Source organism: Nannospalax galili, unplaced genomic scaffold (genome assembly GCF_000622305.1).
Source record: "Nannospalax galili isolate Female #2095 unplaced genomic scaffold, S.galili_v1.0 scaffold2423, whole genome shotgun sequence".
Classification (NCBI taxonomy): domain Eukaryota; kingdom Metazoa; phylum Chordata; class Mammalia; order Rodentia; family Spalacidae; genus Nannospalax; species Nannospalax galili.
In genome coordinates, this window is record NW_008349187.1 from 119,705 (window position 1) to 133,362 (window position 13,658).

A 13,658-nucleotide genomic window follows, 5' to 3' on the forward strand; every position below is an offset into this window, starting at 1 on the left:
TTTAAAAAAAAGAAATAATAGGCCATAAAAAAAGAAGAGGAGAAAGGAAAAAAAGACAAATAATAATAGAGTACATGAAGTGGGGTAGTAAGGTAGGCCAGGGAGTCTGAATATGATCAAAATACACTGTACGAAATTCTCAAATCAAAAGCATTTAATAATAAGGAGAAAGGGGAGGGGGGATGGAGGAAGGGAAGGAAGTGAATGGATAGTTTTTCATAAACCATTCAATGTAATAGCTTAAATCTGACCATCTCACAAACTTTAAAACATTCAGTTACTTAAAATATCAAGATTACTGCTAGACTTTCTAAAATTTAGTCCCTAAAAGTTCAAAAGTTAACAACTGCCTCTTGAGGGCTAGAGAGATGGCTTCATGGTTAAGAGCACTGGCTGCTCTTGCAGAGGACCGATGTTCAGTTCCCAGCACCCACCTGGTGGCTCACAACCATCTGTAACTCCAGTTCCAGGGAATCTGATGCCTTCTGGCCTTTGTGGGTCTACATACACAAGGGTCACTAACATATATGCAAGCAAAATACTCCTACACATAAAAATTAATTAATTGATTAATTAATTAATTAATTAAAAAACTGCCTCTTGCTTGTGAACCAAACCAGGAGTTTCCTCACAGAAACCATACCTCTTAGCTCACAATTTACTCTAGGCAGAATTCTAACAGTAGACAGATCTCCAAGATGTCTTTATACTCTTCCTAGAATACAGCATTGAGTATTCACCACAGCACCTCACCTCTTCGCCCTCACAACCACTGTCAAGGAGAGGGTTAACAGCCCTAGGCCCAGGCCACCCCGTCAAGACAGGCTGTGGAGTCAGATGGTCCCAAATTTCAGACTCATTCTGGTCTAGGTGGCTTCAATACTGGACCTAAGTCTAGTCAGGTTCCCTTGAGCTTGCTAGCCCAGGCCCTCAGTTTCCAGCCATGTGAGCCTGAACTCCTTTTTGTCACAATAAATAGCTATTTATTGAGAATATCCCACTCTGATCAATCATACACCATGTCTGCGCAAACTCTTCGTCCTCTACTCATCCCAAAGGGACATCTGTCCATCCTGGCCTGCTAGGTCTGCTTAGCCTCACTCAGGCCACTCCTCCCTCCTCTCCTTCACTCCTCCCTCCTTCCCTCCTTCCTCTCTTCCTCCCCGCCTGTGTTTTCCTTACACTCTTCTGTCTACTGACCCCCACTCTGCTCCTTGGCTATATATCCACACTTCACCTAGCTGTACTCAGAATTGAGCTCGGTTCTAAGCTTGGTGTTATTTTACAATTATTGTAACAGTGCCTGAATAAAATCTGACTGTATTACCTTAGCTACAACTCATCTCTTTCTGTCTTTCTTTGACATACCACAGTTAAGTTATTTAGTCTCTGAGTTTCCTCAGCCTCACTAGTAAAATGGTAACAAAATCCATGTCTCCAAGAGCTGTGTGATCAGATTACTTAATGCATGCAAAGCATCAATTCAGTATATGATCATACACAGGCACTCAAAAATAGTTATTTTCATTTCCCTTATATGGGTGGACACCAAGGACATTCCAGATCAGGCCAAGGATACTTCTGACATGAAGCCTAGGAGAGGAGACCATCCCAGGCTCGTTGCCATATTCAAATCTCCAGGATTTTACACAAATTTATTAAGCAACTATGAGATACAGCTCCTTTGTGTGGGTTCAGGGTAGGGATGCTGAGAACTTAGAGCAAAATAACTGATTTTCAAGAGAGTCAATAAAATTAACCATCATAACGTAGGATGAGCGGGAAAGTGAGGGGAGCAATTGAAGCTCTCCTATTCACTCCTCACAATACGCTAACAAACACAGGCTGATGATAACAACATGAGGAGGGCATTCTAAGATGCAAAGAGCAAGAATACAGCGAGCATGGAGAATGCACGAATGCCACTCTGGACGTGATTAACAGGTATGGCAGCTACTCCAGAGGAGACCCCGCGTCCCCAATGTCAGCAGAGCCGTATTGCTCACCATCTTAGAACCCCATGACGGACTTCCAGTCCGCTTTTTAAAAATATATGGCTACATAGTATCATATATATATAGTTATATACACACATACATATATAGTTACATACATATATATATATGTATATATAACACATTAAACAATATTAGAAACTGAAGTAATGCATGGCTCTAGAGACAGATTAGTTCAGTACAATTTCATCTCTACCACTTGTGCTTGATGCTGAGCAGGTTATTTAACCTTCCTGTGATTTCCTCACCTGTACACTGTAACAACAGTACCAGTCCTCTTAGTGCTGTTATAAGGACTAAGTCAGTTAAGATAAATAAATCACTTAGACTATTGTCTGGCAAATACTGTGAGAACTCAATAAAAACTGGCTACTGTATTCTATATTTTTTATTACTCTATGTGTATGAGTGTACTTTGTATGTATGAGCCTGCATGTATGTAAGTGCACCGGTGTCACGCAATGCTCACAGAGGTCAGAAGAGGGCATCAGATCCCCTGGAACTGGAATTATGGACAGTTGTTAGTCATCAAGTGGGTACTGGGATTCAAACCCAGGTCTTCTGTAAGAACAATCAGTGCTCTTAACCACTGAGTCATCTCTTTAGCCCCAATGTGTTCTCTTTTTTAAATTTTATTTGTATTTATCTGTATGAGTGTCTTGCCTGTGTATATATAAATGCACCTGTGTCATGCAATGCCCAAAGAGGCAAAAAGAGGGCGTCGGATTCCCTAGAACTGCAATTAGACAGTCTTCAGCACAAGCAGCCAGCACTCTTAACCTCTGAGTCATTTCTCCAGCCACCAGTGTGCTCTATTTCTTAATCATTACCTGCAACCACACTCATTTACAATAAATCTCTAACCCCTCTTCAGTGAAACTGATGAGAAGATGTGTGAGACAGAGATAAGAGAAGTGCCCCAGAGCATGTGGCTAAAGAGTCAGGGCCAGAGGACCATCAAGAATTAGTGAGGATGCACATCTGCTGTGCAGAGTCTAAAATGGCACATCTACTAGAAACCACTGGAAACGTTTAACTGAACAGGCCCTATGACCCAGTCGGTCTACTCAACTATAACCGATGACATCTTCACAAAAACACATACACTGAAATTCACACCAGCACAAGATCCATAGCAAAAACCTGGACACGCCCCAAATGTCCCTCCCTGGTACTGAGTGAAGCTTGTAAGAGAACACTGCACAGAATTCAGAATGAGCCGTCTACCTCTGCCTACAAACAGCGTCGGTGTGCTTCCCAAGCACAATGTAAAGTGAAGAAGCCAGGCATCATGAGAGAATATGTGTCAGACTACAGTTAGAGAAGTATTACAGAGGGCTGACCTGATGCTGTGGCAGGGTCCAGGTCCCTTCAGGAAAGTGTTACCAGGAGGCACCCAGCTGTGAGCCCTCTTCAGAAGCACACCCAGCTGTAAAGAGCAGCAGTGTCCAAAGGTGGCACCTTCCTCAGCAACCGACAGCCTGGTCAACATGGCTATAGAGCCTGTGTCCATGCAACCGAGGGCATCTCTGAAGGACCTCCCACAACCCCTCAGGGTACACTTAGTTCAGATTCCATCTCCACTGGCTACGTGAGCTTCCACATTTCTACGTGGGTGTCCTCATCTACAAATGACTAATAGTTACCCTGTTGGGATGTCTCTAAGGACCGAGCTAGTAGATATTTGTAAAGCCTGCAGCTCACCTTCTCCCAGTGTCCTGTCCTGCTCCCTTCCTTCTCCTCCCTTCCCAAATGTCGACCTCAAGGGCTCTCTCATGACTCTCCTGAATTCCAGCCTTGCTCTTAATCTGCTACCCAGAGCACACAACCTTCAACACAATGGACCTGGGTCTGTAGCACTGGAAGTAAGAACAGTGACGACTATGGTCAGTAAGGACAGGTCTGATGTGGAGAGAGCAGGAAAAACTTCTGAGTGCTGCCATAAGCCTTCTTTAAAAAAAAAATCCTGGTGTGGTGGCGCACGCCTTTAATCCCAGCACTTGGGAGACAGAGGCAGGAGGATCTCTGTGAGTTCGAGGCCAGCCTGGTCTACACAGTGAGTTCCAGGTCAGCTGGGGCTCTAGGGAGACCCTGTCTCAAAAAGATGAAAAAAAATAAATAAAATCTGGGCTCTGGCTGTATAGGATGCTCACATGGAAAAAAAAAAATCAGCTAACTGTACAGCTATGAAATGTGTCCTTTTTCAATTCAATATAAAGTTAAAATAAGCACATTAATTGTCCAGAATGGACTATAAACTTAAAGAATACTTTATCCTAGCTGTACATCCTTTAAACCACTCATGTGCACAAAAACATAAGACAGAGAAATCTAAAACATACTAACAGGTTACAAAGCAGCTGGAGGTAAACCAGCCCAGGCCTGAGACCTCTGTGACAAGGTTTCTTACTGAATCTAGAGCCAGCCTGGCAGTCAGCAAGCAAATCCTTTTATCCCCATCCTCCACTGCTCCTGGGTTATTAACACATATAGCCTAGTCCCAGCCTTTTTTTTAAGCGGAGGTACTGGGATCCAAACTCAGGCCTTCATGCTCACACAGCAAGTGCTCTACCCTCTGAGACATCTCTCCAGCCCCTACCTTCACTTCTGAATTTTCCTTTAAAAGTGCACCTGACTACAGTTAAGATATAAAAATCTTTCCACTCTAAAGCTGGGGATGCTACAGGAGGCCTGTAATCCCAGCAGTCCAGAGGTAAAGGCAGGATGAAAAGGAGCTCTAGGCCAGTCTCAGCTAGTTATTGTTTGAGGCCAACCTGGGCTACCTGAGACCCTGCCTCGAAAACCCTTTCCAACTCAAGAAAGCACCTTCCTTTTACTAGTGTGTTGGCTACTCCATTTTTTTTTTCATCTTTTTGAGACAGGGTTTCCCTGTAGGCCCAGCTGGCCTGGCACCTGCTATGTAGACCAGACTGGCCTCGCTCTCACAAAAATCTGCCTACCTCTGCCTCCCAAGTGCTGGGATTAAAGGTGTGCACCATGCACCACCACGCCCAGCCATCCATTCTCACTTTTTAAAAAACCATTTTCAGTTAACTCAGTCAATAAAACTTCACAACAACTCCACTTTCAGACAGAGCACAAGAATCTAAAAAAGGACTTGACATGGCCCCACTGGAGAACGGCACCCTTCACTCTGCTGCCTGGCACTTGATGAGGACATTCTCACACACCCATTCTTGGCCTAGCCTCATTTGGGCCAGTCCCACACTAGACACCTTACAATTCAGGAGAAGCTCAGAACAAATGACTTCCTTAAAATGAGGACGCTGATGTCACCAGCACCGGCTAGGGGATGTAAGAACCAGACAAAAGTCACAGAGACTGTGATGGCTTGAAGGAGAATGTCCCCCACAGGCTCCATGTTTCAGAACCCCGTCCCCAGTTGTTCTGAGAGGTTTAGGAGGTACGGCCTTGATAGAGGAAACCTATCACTGGGGTGGGTCTTATCCATTTCCAGTTTATCTCTCTGCTCCCTGTGCCGGCTTAAAGATGTGAGTGCTCAGCTTTCTGCTCCAGTCGCCTCTGCCGCCATGCTTCCTCTGGACTCTTACCCTTCTAGAGTCAGTAGCCCAGCAAACTCTTCCTTCTGAAAGCTGCTTTGGTCATGGTGTTTATCAGAGCAACAGAGATGTAACCAGTGTGAAGGCAGATGGTAAACACAAAGGGCCACTGCTGGCGGACTGTGCACACCTTGCTGCAACAAGGGGGGGAGTGTGGGTTCACCTGACATGGACATTTCAATGCGTTAGCTACCATGGACCCAGAACGAGAGCCAAATGCATTTCGTTTTCAGTCTGTTGCTTTGTCTGTCTGCTTTTCTTGCATACGTAGGTAACAGAGAATCAACCCCATAAACTAAACTGCAGTAAAAATTTTTAGGCTAATCCCAAATTGTCAAATGTTGGATTATCTTTAGAATGATTTGGTGAAGATATCCCAGAGTTTCACTAGATGACCTAGCTCTTTTTTTTTTTACTTATTACTTTTATTTTATGTATATGTGTGTATTGCCTGCATGTAGGTAAGTGCACCTATGTCGTGCAATGCCCACAGAGGTCAGAAGAGGATGCCAGATCCCGTGGGACTCGAGTTATGGACAGTTATTAGCTACCATGTGGGAGTTGGGATTCAAACCTGGGTCTTCTGCAAGAACAACCAGTGTTCTTAACCACTGAGCCATCTCTCCAGCCCCCAACTTAGATCTTTTAAAATTGTTACTGAATATGTTAAAGCTGTAATGAAATGCTTCTAAAAAGAAAAAAAAGAAAAAGAAATGGACTTGCCTCTCAGATGAGTCTAAGTGAATCCATCTTCCTCTAAGGCAAGGACGAAACAGTACATTCTGCAATATTCTGTAATAATGTGCATTCCATTTTTATCTTAAAAACACAAGAAGCTGGCTGGGAACTTACCACCCATTGTCTTTTGCGGTCACTCACTGATTTCACATTCATTCATTCAACAAATATTTTTTGAAAGCCTACTCTACTCTGCCTTGAAGCTAAAACCTAATTTTCATCTTCTTTACGTACAGATATAAAAAGATCTCAAACATTCCATTTGACCACAATCAGAATTCCAAAATCCTCCCTCATATCAAGAAGCGATTTTGCTTCCTGACTCAATTATGCTCCAACCTTCACAAAAGAGCAGACGAAGAATGTCTCCTGGGGGCTGGAGGGATGGCTCAGTAGCCTGCCGCTCTTCCCAGGACCCCAGCTCCGTTCCTAGCACCCACCCAAGGGGTTCACAGTACCTCTGCTCCCCAGGCATCCAAGGCCTCTGGCTGCCACAGGCATTCATACTCACACGTCCATAATTAATAATAAGCCTTTTTAAAACGAAGACTGTCTCCTGGGTGTTTGTCTAAGATACTGAATGCACTTCACATTCAGATAGGCACATGTACCTTAAGGGCCAGGGGCAAAATGCAATGGTTTGGATCTGGAAAGTTCTCCCAAAGGTCCATATATCAGAGGCTTAGTGTCTAGTCTGGCACTACTGGGAGATGGCAGGACCTTTAAGATGTAACACTAGCAGGAACTTTTCAGGCACTGGAGTCGGTCCTGGTGGGGCAGTGGGATCCCTGCCCCTTCATCTTTCTGTCACTCTCAGGTCACAATGCAAATACTTTGTTCTGCTGTTCATTTCTGCCATGATGTGCATTTCACCACAGGCCCCAAAATGAGACCAAGTTATTACGTATGGAAAGCACTCAAAACAATGAGCTAAGCAAACCTTTCCTGTTGATAAGCTGATTACCTTGGATATTTTTACAGTGAAGAGAGCTAGCTGATACATACCTAACACTCTCTCTCTCACACACACAAAATCCCTTTACCACTTGAAAAATTTAGAAAAAGTCAAATCACACCAAATCTGTCCTTTAGCCTAGAAGTCCGTTAAATGAACATCAATGTGTCTGCACTGTCTGGACCTTGGCTGGCGGTTATAAAATAGCCTTGTGCTGCTGCACCTTCCCAGCCTCACCAGTCCTCCTTCTGCAGGAAACTGTTCCTTCTTCACTGATGGGACCAAGAACTACAAAAAGAACGAAAGAAACCTCTCCCAACCTTCCCTACACAACAGCTATAGGACATTCCTAACAGCAGGAGAATACTCAGGCATACTGAATGTTTGAAACAGACCAGCCATCATGGAGAAGTCAACAGGTCGGTTGGGAACGCTACTGTGTCAGCAAGCATGGCTTCAGCACTGCTGCAGTGACAATCTTCAAAGCAGCCTACCTCAGTTGGCCCAGCATACATCATGGGAGACGGGAAGATGGCCACCACTGTCGTTTCAGGATTCAAGATTCCCTCCTCCAGCACTGCAGCATGCTGCTTCATACGCCACATCAAAGGGACGTCATCATCTTTTGTCCAGCCACCGAGGGGGTGGAGGAGGAGGACAGGGCGCCGATAGCCCCTCTCTAGAAGCTGTTTGTGGGTGTCCTGCATTAACAGAGCATGTCCATTGTGCACTGGGTTGCGCAACTGAAATGCAAACACAGCATCTGAAAAGAGAATTTCCAGCATTAGGATTTTCCAACATTACCTCACACAGGACAAGCCATTCTTCTTAAAGACAGATGCTCAGAAGTAAGCAAACACGCATGCTCAGAATCGGAGTGGTAAAACCACGCACTGCTTCGCCTGTTTTCCCCAAGGCAGCAGGACATGCACTGCTGCTGTTCGATATTAAGTAGTTCTTGTTGCCTAGGATACGTAATATAACAGTCACAGACTCAGAACAGTTACTATCTGCATACAAGGGAAATGAGAATACTGTCAGAACCTTCTTTGTCCTAATATTCATTTGTTTACAACAGATGTAAATTCATGGTTAATGCAGCTCTTCCAAAGGACCTAAGATACCTCTTTATTAAAATAAAGAGACATGTCTAAGCACCAACATTCTGCAGACTCTCAACCTCTAAGCTTTAGCCATTTGTGAACTTTTGTGTTCCTGGGCCTCTGTCACCTGAGGGAGCTTCATTAATGAGAACTGAGATATTCATTAGTGTCTTCTTTACCCTTTGTTCTAGGTACCATGAACCTTAGGTGTAGAGGTTACATTGTAGATGTGTCACTTAGGCCTCGGCAATTCACAAGCAAGGTCTACGTGTGACCAGTAACAGGATTCCTATATTAAACTTCACCCATCCAGGGCTCAGGGACCATTGAGGAAGACGGGAGAGGAAAGATTGTAAGAGCCAGGGAGGAGGTGCATGACCATATGAAAATAAGAGTCCTACAACCTCCTGGGACCCTGCTCCTTTAAACCTACAGCAATGGAGTCAGCATGCACAAGACCCATGCAAACTCAGAAAAAAACCCAGCATAAAACTGGGGAAATGGACAGCAGACTCCAATCTTAGATGAAGAAATATTGGCAACTGATTACTGCTAGGTGAGGAAGAGCTGATGTGCCTAGAGCCTAAAGCGAGGGACTCTAGACAAGCTGACTAGACCTCAGTAGATGGACTTGCACTGAGGAACGTCTGGAGACACTAACTTGACACAATTGGCCTTAACACGATGACAGAATGTATTAACTCCAGTGGCGGGGCCTATGAGAGGGTGCCAGTGGGGACAGGGGTATAAAAGATGATTAAGATTGATTGAGATGTTCTGTATAAAATACACAAAAATCCAATAATTTTTTTTAAAAAGAGACATGATGTTAAGACATGTATGTAGTTTCAAGTTTTTATTTGCTATCCAAATAGGCTCATTTATGCAGATTGTTCTAACAAGAATCCCATTGTGTTTTATCATCTGAGGTCTCACTTTGGATTGTAATTCAGCAGTAATGATACTTTTATAAGGACCATTACTATTATTCAAATGATGAAAGCTACAAGGTTTATTAAATTATCTGCTTACAGTCCTGGTTTCACTCCTCCATGCTTTCTACCAAGAGATTTCTGTTAAGAAGCCATGCAGTGTAATTACAGAAAAGAGAGAAACAATCCTGCTGTGGAAGCTCTGTCTCCATTTGTCTCCAAACACCTGGCACATCATCCCACCATGCTGATCCACACTTGATTCAGAGGGGAACAGCCTCCCTCTTTTAATACTTTGAGTCCAATAGTGGATATTGCATTGCACATAATCTATTTTCAATTCTGACCCCTCTATCCTCATGACAAAAGCACAGAAAAGTGTGGCACATACGACCAGGACTTTTGGGGCTTGTTTTGCTACATCCTTTAATATTCAGTATTTAGAACATTATCATTATTTCTAGGTATTCTCAAGTTACCTTTCAAACATGAAAAGGACTGGTTTTTATCCAGGTGATGTGCCATGAGAATACACACAGGAAAGCATTTATAAAGTACATGAGCCCTTAAAATTGTTCTGCTTTCATCTGGAGGAGGGATATAGATCTGATCACTGTTCCAATTCTTTGGAATTTGTTTCAAATTTTGTTTTACATGTGGACATAAAAGACCCCACAATATCTCAGTGTCAACTAAAAAGAACTCCAGGACTCCCCTCCCCAAATCAAGAAACAATTTCACTTCCTAACATGCTGATATTCCAACCTTTCAAGGAATAGATGAAGTACTAATATTTGAAATGGCATCGTATTTGCAGGTAACATACGCACATTCTTCTGTATTCTTTACATCTTTAGATGTAGCAGATGGTGATGAACACAGAAACCAACAACTGGCCAATGTGCAGAGAACAAGAGGCTACAGGGTGCTGATCCCTGAACAGGTCACCTGTATCAAACCTCTGCCTCCCAAAGCTCAGGGATCATTGTGGAAGAGGAGGAGGAAAGACTGTAAGAGCCAGAGGAGGTGGATGACCACAAGGAAACAGAGTTTTACAGATAACTGGGCAGTTACCTATATGTACTCACAGCAATGGTGACAGCATATACAAGTCCCACACAAGCTCAAATCAGACAAAATCCCAGCATAGACATGGGTAAGTAGATAAGAAACCCCAACCCAACTTAAGGAACTACTGGTAACTGATGGCTGCTGGGAAGGGGAGAGTCGGTCTCTTTAAGGTTAGGTCTCTTGGTAGGTTAGGCGCCAGTGGATTGATCCACACACCAAAGGGTATTTGGGGACACAAATTAGACTCTATAGGCTTTAATGTGTGTATATAAAATAAAGTAGATTGAAGTGGGTGGAGGGAAATAAGAGGAGGTACAGACAGGGGAGGGAATCTAAATATCATCAAATTATATTATATGAAAATCACAAAAATTTACAAAAACATAAAATATTTTTTGAAAAGCAGGCAAAAGTCTGACTACAATTATTTACAAATTCTGAAAGTCTCTACCTGAAAATACTTGTGAGTTACTAAGTACAAAATAATTTTGAGTTTATAATAGAAAAAAGCAATAAAGGCTAATTTTTTTAAGACGTTAACTCCACTTATAATAGGGATAGATCAAAAATGTAAGCTACCTGTTACAATGCAGCCTGTTTCCTGTAATACTCAACAAAAATGTAACTTGAGCTGGACATGGTGGCACACCCCTTTAATCCCAACACACAGGAAGCAGAGCAGGCAGATCTCTGTGACACAGAGGCCAGCCTGGTCTACACAGTGAGTCCCAGGCCAGCTGGGGCTACAGGGAGACCCCTTCTCAAAAACACAAAACTAGGGGCTGGAGAGTGGCTCAGTGGTTAAGAGCACTGACTGCTCTTGCAGAAGACCCAGGTTCGATTCCCAGCACCCACATGATGGCTACAAACCGTCCTTAACTCCAGTTCCAGGGGAATCAGAAGCCCTCTTCTGACCTCCGCAGCATTGCACAACACAGGTACACTCACATACATGCAGACAATACACTCATACACATAAAATAAAAATAATAAATAAAACATAAAAAAACAAAAAATGAAAGTGGAAGTCAAAGATGATGGAGAAATGGGTGACAAGCCCCCAAAGAGCAGGAGCTACGTGAGAGGACGCGCACTCTACAAACCGCCCAGGGTGTAAAATGAGCACTGACTGCTCCAAGCTGAAGCAGACTAAAGACACCTGTCCTGGATTCTGAGCTGGACAGGATAGGACGTAAGACAAGGCTCTAGAATACAGAACCCCACTAGGGCAATTGCATGACTTCAAGGGGAAGAATGTAACAGCACAGGCACCTTTTAAGCTGAGGAGCACTATGCAGTTGAGCACAAGACTGTCCTTGTTTTTAAGAAACACAAAGATAAGAGGGCCTTAAAACTTACTCTCAAAAACAATGAGAATGTAAAAGCTATAAAATTTTCTTAAATAATTGTGGAATCTTGGTTAAAGAAATATACAGGAGGGGCTGGAGAGATGGCTCAGCAGTTAAGAGCACTGGCTGTTCTTGCAGAAGACCCAGGTTCAAATCCCAGCACCCACATGGCAGCTAACAACTGTCTGTAACTCCAGTCCCAGGGGATCTGACAGCCTCTTCTGACCTCCGTGGGCATTGCACGACACAGGTGCACTTACCTACATGCAGGCAACACACGCATACACATAAAAATAATAAATAAATTTTTTTAAAAGAAAGAAAAGAATATACAGGAGCTCTAGGAACTAGCCTTGTAATATTTATGTAAATTTTTAATTATTTTAAAACAAAAAGTTAAAAACTGAGATGAGACATCACCCCATTGTAGTTTTTAAAAGTCATTTTTTCCTTTGTTTTTCTATGAAAATATTAGCAATTTGAACACTATTTGACAATATTTTTTACAACTAATGGGTATTACACAGGTGAAATAGTGGTATTGTGGTTGTGCTTTTTGAAAGTCTTTACCTTTAAGAGACACATACTGAAAATTTTAGTTGAGATGACATAAGGTTTGAGATTTGATTAATAATAATATGGTGAGAGCATTATTTGACCCCCAAAAAGCCAGGAAGGCATTTGGGGCTTTGCCAAGTCATGGGGCTCTGCTGCAACCACTCAAACATACATTACAGGGCAAAAGCAGTCAGGGACAATGCTTGAACCCCAAAGCCTGGCTATCTACTAGTATAGTTACTGCCAGATTTAGCATTCAGGCTACAGTTTGTTAACCTCTGGAAGACAAATAAAATGGGACTGTGGAAGTAAAATAAAATTCCAACCAAGACGTGCAAGAGGAAAAGTGTAGAGGCAGGGAAGAGGGACACATCCCAGGAGCATAAAATCATCCATTTTTTCCAAGCTGGAAGGTACACAATAACTGGATGTAAAAGCCAATACCAAGTATCACGTAGAATTCTGAAGGGCCATTAAATGAAATGATACTATGTACCAAATAAAGGCTGTGGGTGAAAAATGAAGTACTCCATATTATTTTATGGAAAACAAGCCTAATAGAACTATACAAGACTGAGGAAAGAAAAAAGAGAGCAAGTAGACAGGAACCCAAAAGGTGAGATAGCGGCCATCCACATTTTCCCATCAAAGAGAACTCAGCCAATCCTTTGGATTTCTCCACTCAATCTGTGTCCCCAGGACAAATTTATCTGATAAGCCATACCCTACACCCTAAGAATGAGACCTAAGTACTGAGAAGGCCTCTGTATTAGTGACATGCAAATGTGTTTTCTGAGCAAAACTTGGCCCTAAGCTCAGATCGGCTCTCCACTGACCTTAGTGTTGCGACAGCACCTGACATTGAACGCCTGTCACCTTTTCCCCTTCCCCAGTCCTCCTCCCTGGCCTTAGAGCACAGCACCACACTCCTCCTCAGTCCTTGACTCCTTTCTGCTCCACATGCAAACCCATCTCCTCTCACTCCTACTTTCCTTCCAGCACTTAGCCAGCCCATCACCTCATCACAAGAGTCTGCACTGACAGCTCTCCTTCCCCCAACCAGCCTGCAAAGCAGACAGGGGCAGGGGGGACCCAGTCTGAACAGATGAAAACTCAAGTTCAGACAAGCGCTTCCTGAGGTAATAGTGAAGCTTCAGGAGCTTACAATTTAGTCAGAGGAAACATTTGGTAAAAAGCATCCATGTTAAAAAATAGTAGCTGTGGCCAGGCATGGTGGCGCATGCCTTTAATCCCAGCACTTGGGAAGCAGAGGCAGGCAGATCTTTGTGAGTTCGAGGCCAGCCTGGTCTACATAGTGAGTTCCAGGGCAGCTGGGGCTACAGGGAGACCCTGTCT

General features: G+C 43.3%; 1 protein-coding gene across 2 annotated transcripts in view; it reads right to left on the reverse strand.

The window, feature by feature from the left end:
- The window catches only part of Papss1 (3'-phosphoadenosine 5'-phosphosulfate synthase 1), a 114,294-nt gene that overhangs the window by 45,143 nt on the left and 55,493 nt on the right, over window positions 1-13,658 (reverse strand). For both annotated transcript variants that reach the window (XM_008846534.3, XM_017801481.2), the window contains exon 10: window positions 7,784-8,052. In XM_008846534.3, coding sequence (XP_008844756.1) covers window positions 7,784-8,052 — 269 coding nt within the window. The remainder of the gene's footprint in view (window positions 1-7,783; window positions 8,053-13,658) is intronic.